Genomic DNA, 7,245 nt, shown 5'->3' on the forward strand with positions numbered 1-7,245 from the left:
TGCTATTCTGCCTCCAAACCGCATCGATGACTTTTAACTCTGCTATTCTGCCTCCAAACCGCATCGATGACTTTCAACTCTGCTATTCTGCCTCCAAACCGCATCGATGACTTTCAACTCTGCTATTCTGCCTCCAAACCGCATCGATGACTTTCAACTCTGCTATTCTGCCTCCAAACCGCATCGATGACTTTTAACTCTGCTATTCTGCCTCCAAACCGCATCGATGACTTTTAACTCTGCTATTCTGCCTCCAAACCGCATCGATGACTTTCAACTCTGCTATTCTGCCTCCAAACCGCATCGATGACTTTTAACTCTGCTATTCTGCCTCCAAACCGCATCGATGACTTTCAACTCTGCTATTCTGCCTCCAAACCGCATCGATGACTTTTAACTCTGCTATTCTGCCTCCAAACCGCATAGATGACTTTTAACTCTGCTATTCTGCCTCCAAACCGCATCGATGACTTTCAACTCTGCTATTCTGCCTCCAAACCGCATCGATGACTTTCAACTCTGCTATTCTGCCTCCAAACCGCATCGATGACTTTCAACTCTGCTATTCTGCCTCCAAACCGCATCGATGACTTTTAACTCTGCTATTCTGCCTCCAAACCGCATCGATGACTTTTAACTCTGCTATTCTGCCTCCAAACCGCATCGATGACTTTTAACTCTGCTATTCTGCCTCCGTATCGATGACTTTGATCAGGTCAGCCATTGTTTTCTCTGTGCTTTATTAATGGTCACACATTCCACAGCCAACAGTATAGAGTCACTGTAAGGCAAATTAAAGTGCAGAGTTTTTGCTTTACAGTGTGTTGCATTTCAGGGGTGTGTAATTGTTTCCTCTGGTTGCCACCAGCACAGCTCAACAGCTAATTACTGTAGTAGAGGCTTACTATGAACTCGCCTTTACCAGTTTACTTCTTCTTGTACCTGACTAGAGGGCCTTCCTCATGACTGTATATGAGTGAAAGCTGTGTGCGGGTCAAGGTAACCTTCAGTATATCAACTGACAACTAAACGGGCTATAGACTTACTTGTTTGTGGTGTGTGTGTGTGTGTGTGTGTGTGTGTGTGTGTGAAATTCCATGGTCAGATGGCTTGAATCAGTTCCCTGAAGATGCTACGCTGAAACCTTATTGGTACCCCTGGAAGGAATGCATGTCTGGTTGCTTGCCTATATTGTAGACTCACCGAGCTGTGTGTGTGTGTGTGTGTGTGTGTGTGTGTGTGTGTGTGTGTGTGTGTGTGTGTGCGTTTGCGTTTGCGTGCGCGCGCGCGCGGCGCGCGTGTGTGCGTGTGTGTGTGCTGCTGCTGCTGGGTAGATGAGGCAGGGTGGCAGCCATTTAAATACTCAAGCTTAACGCTGAAATAATCTTGCATAACAAAGCATATGATTTGAAGCGGTCACAGTTGTTTGCTTTTTCACAAGAAGAATGCCATTGTTATCAGACTGCAAGGTCCTCAGTATTTCTTAGTGTTTCATCAAACACACCACATCACATTTGCTCACGATGTAGCTGATCTTAGATAGATATCGATCGTTTTGATATCTAGGCTATGCTCACAACACTGATCATGTGCACACGATTTAGATTAGAAACATTTACAAATGTGTTTTTTTCGGAAATGTTCTTAATATGAAAATGTACCTTGACGCCCACAACTGTATGAAGAAATTGTAGTCCAGTAAAAAAAAAAGTGTAAAATTAATGTAATAAATGTAAAAAAAAAAAAAGTATTACATTTGGTTGTCTTTCATTTGATTTTCAACGTTACAACTCATCAGGAACTTTTGCTCAACTTTGTAGGCCTATTTTTTAAGCTGGATTTAGAAAAGATGGAAAACCTGTCCAGACCTGGCTGCCAGATGCTCACTGTTTTTAGGTCTTTTCATCTCTAGCCAGCAGGGATCTTTCAAAGCAAACACACTATACAGTATGTGCTCTCTCTCTCCCTCTCTCCCTCCCCCTATAGTGTCAAGTTGATGTATATATATATAAGCTCTGGATCCACATACAGTAGTTCTGTTCGCTGTGTGCCACATTCCCTTCTTTCATTGTTTGTCTGTGTATTTAGCTCAGGCTCAGCACTTGGTATTAATACAAATATCAGATTATGGTTAAAAAAAAGGAAGAAAGAAAAGTGGATTGTTTGCTTTGAGGGTATCTCATTACCATTGCTAAAACTGCTAAAACACGTGGCCTCTTTTAGACTTACATATGTGTAAAAACTGAATCAAACTAAACTATGTTATATTTATTTATTTACTTTTTTTTTTACCTTTACTTTGGTCCCTAGAAAAGAGCAATACATATTACACATTCAGTCTATCTCATAAAGCCTTCTCTCTTCTCTCACATAAATGTTTTTTTATTCCCTCTTGGATTCTTATATTGCATGGCTCTCCTCATCACAATTCCCAATCGAAACAAAATTCTGTGTAATAATGATCCAGACATCTGTAGTTTAGGATAGACTCTGGACCACGAGCACACCTTGGCCTTGCCCAGTTCGACCACACATTGACGTCAGCTAGACGTAATCAGGCATGTCTCAAACGCTGCCTTTGCACTAGCCTCCACGCTCTCCATCTCCGTCATCTGAACTGGGGCTTTGTCTATAGAGAAAACACAGCCACCAATGTGTGTGCGTGCGTGTGTGTGTGTGTGTGTGTGTGTGTGTGTGTGTGTGTGTGTGTGTGTGTGTGTGTGTGTGTGTGTGTGTGTGTGTGTGTGTGTGAGAGAGAGAGAGAGAGAGAGAGAGAAAGAGAGCGAGTGAGCGTTGGCCTGCATAGAAACTGTGTGGGCTCTAACAGTCAGCCTTAGTGAGATGTAAAGCCATTCAGAGACATATGAAGTTCATTGATTCATTTCACATGGATGGCCGTACATGTGAACAGCAATCTATAGGTGATCTATGTGCAGTACATAGGCTACATTATGACTTCTCTTGATTATGCATTCCAGTTAACATATTGTATGACATTATCATACTGTATATAATCCAAAAATCACATTATTCAGGAGCATTGCTCGATGTTTTTCATTACTAAATGTCATTTTTGAATGAAAGAAACTCTTGTGCGCATCTCTAAATGCATTAGAATTTACAACTCAGTGGGCACTTTGTTTTCCAGCATGCAAGAAATCTAAATTACAAGTGTTTTTGTCTACATGTATCTGCTTTTTCCACAATAAAGCAAATATTATACACATATTTTGTGTTCAAAATAATGAGCAATGATGGGTGATTTGTGGTCTTGGGGAGTGGATATTTGTGACTGTTTTGATTTTGGACGCCCAAATGCCCGGTCTCAATTCTGTTGCACCTCCAGAATCCTGTTGTGTTAATAAGTGTTGGATTAGTGTTGATATGGCAAAGCTAGTGTGATATGCATATTATACTTTTATTATACCACTATGATAACACTACAAACATGTCTGTTACAAGCCTTCACTGATCATTTTATTTAGTACAAGCTAATTCCTTAACAGTAATGACAAGATGCATTGTAGTTTATGTCTGTGGTTTACTGCTACGCACTATCATTACCTTCCAATAATAAAAAGTTGACTTTCTCCTATACAATCTGTTGTGAGCATTCACATGACTTCAACCAGCCATACAGTACATTTCCAGTGGCAGTGCTAAGCATTGGGTAAGCATGTGGTACATAAACCAGGTAAGCATTGGGTAAGCATGTGGTACATAAACCAGGTACACTTTTAACTCTACAATCATAAACTTGACTGGTAAAATTCTTTCAAATCCACAACCAGTCTCGTTTCACATCCTGTCTGCTTAAAGTGTCATCATCTCACAGTCATGGAAAACTGGAGAAGGTGAGTGGGCCAAATTATTCCTTCATTAAAATATTCAAATAATCATCTCAACAGAAGCGCAGTACTTCACTCCATATAACAGACACCACAGTGAATTTCCATTTGAAGTAGGCTAGAGTATATTTCCACAGTCCTTCAGTGAAGATTACAAAATGTACAGTATGGAAAGTCAGCTTTTACACTGCAGAGCTGAACATCTTCCCACGTGGAAAGCCCCCTACATCACAGCAGACATGCTGAGCACAGTGCATATGTACAGCGAGTCTGTGTGCAAGGCTCTCAAATTCACCCACCCCACCAACTCTCTCTTATATTCATTTTGGTCAACAAAGTTATTCAAGTCTTGTAAACAAAGAAGTCCATCTACTGAAAAGAGGTGAATAAAAAAAAAGATAAAAGCACAAGTGGGATACATACACTGTAATAAAAAAAAATAGCAAACAATAAAAAGTTCTGGGGAAAAAAGCCAAATGTAACCTGTGCCAAGTCAGAAAAAACTTGCTCTTATTGCTCTTACCATGCTAAAAAAATAAAGTCGTGACATGCAGGGTTCACTTAAGATGACACATTACAGCACACTATACCTCTCCCTTACCACGACCTCCTCTGTTCACCCGTTCTGAGGTGCCTCTGAAGTGTGGTTAACCTTTCCCCCTTTCCGTGACACCAACATGACAGCCCCTGGCTGCACGTGTTCATGTGCACGTGGGCAGCTATTACACAATGCAATATGAGAAATGAAAAAGTCCAGCCTTCATGAAACAGAACACAAAGAACCGTTCAGGAGAATCTGATGGCAGCATAGTTTGAGTGTTCATCTTGTTGAGTTTGTCGCATTCTGCCGGACGTCCCAGAGGGCAGGTGGTCCAGGGTAGCATACACTAGGCAGCAGCTTGACCTTGGACCCCCTCCTGCTGAGTTTGCCACATCAGGCGGAGCTCTGTGGGTCATGGGGAAAGGCGACGTCCCTGCGTTACTGTGGAGGCTGTCATACACATTGGTGTGGGCATGCAGGACAGTAGTGGAAGGACTGCTGTCCTTTGGGAGGTCCGGTAGCATAAGAGTAGACATTTCCTACAATATCAAAACACAGGAACAAGACCAAACCAGACCAATGAAACATAATCCATCTTTTCTGTGTTTTATGATTAAGAAGTAACAACTCTTAAGAGCTCAATTAAGGCCCAGTGGGTTTGAAACACATCTTTACCTGTCCCTTTGTTTGGCCGGTGGTTATTAAACCTGGAAACACACAAAACACAAACAAGATGCTTGAGTGTTTCGCTAAGACCTAGAAATTCTGTTAAAGTAATCCAAATTGTGACGATATGAAGATTCCATAACTTACCTTTACAGTTGGAAAAGCTCAGGAGGCTGATCACTGTCACTATGAAGACCAGAACCACTACACTAACACAGATGATGAGGTAGGTAACCCAATGCAGACTTGCAGCCTCATTTGACGAGTCATCTACAAAAGATGAACAACCAGATCAATGTTGCGAGATTGCGTCCACAAAAATGATTGTATATATGAGAGGAAAATGTTCTTACTTGCATTACTGTTAACGTTTTCAACTCCTGGTGTATGTCTGTCTGGAAAGATAGAAGGCAAATTTATTTATATGCAATTACATTTCTGAGATTGAACAAGTTATTTGTGACATAGAGGAAAAAGTTGTAATCATCACCAATGTCAAATGCAATATCTAAATGACTTACCTGAAACTGAGACATTGATTGCATGGCTAACTTTTGCATATTTGAATTCTCTTAATTCACATCTGTACAGGCCATCGTCAGAAATGGCGATCCGTTTGAAATCCAAAAATGAGATCAGTTCATCTTTGACGTCGTTGTCAGTTTGTCTTACTTCAACACTCTCTGTATTATTAATCTGTTCACATATGTTTGTGTCCAGAAGTTTCCACCAGGTGACATACAGCGACTCCCCGCAGTGTTTCACAGTGCAGCGTATGGTCAGGTGTTGTTGCGGGACCGCTTTCCATACTGTGCCTCTCTGAACTGTCACTCCCACTTCACATGAAGGGCTCGGGCCTGTAACAACTAGAATAAAAAACTTGCGTCTCAATCAAAACTCAAATGACAATCATCCTCAACATTGTCTTTAATTATTCAGAGTGGATCATGAAACACCTTTACTGTACTTCATTGCACAATATCTGTACAATCTGTTCATTATCCAAGGGAGAGGGGTTGTATAAAAAAGGGGGGATCTCAATATTTCCTATTGTAAACGATGGTGAATGCATATATAAAAAATGTCCCTATATTATAAAGCTTGCTTGTCAAATGGTAAATGGACTGCATTTATATAGCGCTTTTATCCAAAGCGCTTTACAATGTGCCTACATTCACCCATTCACACACCGAAGGCGGCCAGCTGCCACGCAGGGTGCTGGCACAGCCATCGGGAGCAATTTGGGGTTCAGTGTCTTGCCCAAGGACACTTCGACATGCGGACTGGAGGAGCCGGGATCGAACCACCAACCTTCTAATTAGTGGACAACCCGCTCTACCTCCTGAGCCACAGTGTTGTCAAATTTCACCCACTGGTCTCTCATGATTGAAACATGTATCTTCTTAAGTCAGCTTAATTCACATAATGAGTTTTCATTTAATGGCAGGAATAATGTTGTTACATATTTAAATGTTACATATAGATACTATTTTGGAATGCAGATCTTCATTTCATGGTGGTAAAGCATTCTGAATGTAGGATACTGTGCGTCATAGCTAACTGGAGGCATGAGACAACTTATCTTCTGCCCAATCAATTAATGATCCATTCACAATGTGTTCAATAAAGTATAATGTACTAGACAAGTATTCGAATAATGTGAGACACATTAAACAAACGTAATAAGATGAGAAAAGTTATATCACATGACAGAAGAAGAGCAGTTAAGCCTCACCTTGCCCTTCCCCGTGGATGCAGAGGAGAGCCATGAAGCAAAGGAGCAGGTGAAAGTCAGATGATGTTAGCTCCATCAGGGCAGACTCACAGTGACATGTGGATCATCTAACCTCACACAGCGTTTTGCTGTAGCTAACTGTATACAGTACGTGACTGGCTCCACCTGTGAACTTCCCTCACTACTTCCTGTCCTCCTACATAACAAAACACCTATGGAATGAAATGGTTTCACAAGCACACAGACTTACAAATTACACTGCATATTGAGTGATTTGTAGCTTTATATAATATACTCTTCCATATCTCCATAGCTCTGCTCCAAGCTGTCAACTGTGCCATCTTTCTGTGCTTGTAGTCCCCTCTAAAACGTCTTCAGCAGTAAGCACAACATTGTCCTAGTTTCTTTAGCTTTTACATGTTTTTCTCCAACTCTGCACAAGTGTGATTTCTTGC

General features: G+C 41.2%; 1 protein-coding gene across 1 annotated transcript; it reads right to left on the reverse strand.

Moving 5' to 3' along the window:
- Window positions 1-4,634: 4,634 nt before the first annotated feature.
- Window positions 4,635-6,439, reverse strand: LOC310777883 (uncharacterized protein; the record flags this gene model as incomplete). Its single annotated transcript, XM_083638230.1, has 6 exons — window positions 4,635-4,928; window positions 5,065-5,096; window positions 5,203-5,325; window positions 5,409-5,450; window positions 5,577-5,751; window positions 6,395-6,439. The coding sequence occupies 6 exons, from the start codon at window positions 6,437-6,439 to the stop codon at window positions 4,635-4,637; spliced, it is 711 nt and encodes a 236-aa protein (XP_083494356.1).
- Between the last annotated feature and the right edge of the window lie 806 nt (window positions 6,440-7,245).

The sequence above is a fragment of the Poromitra crassiceps genome (assembly GCF_964638095.1).
Source record: "Poromitra crassiceps genome assembly, chromosome: 6".
Taxonomy (NCBI): Eukaryota; Metazoa; Chordata; class Actinopteri; order Beryciformes; family Melamphaidae; genus Poromitra; species Poromitra crassiceps.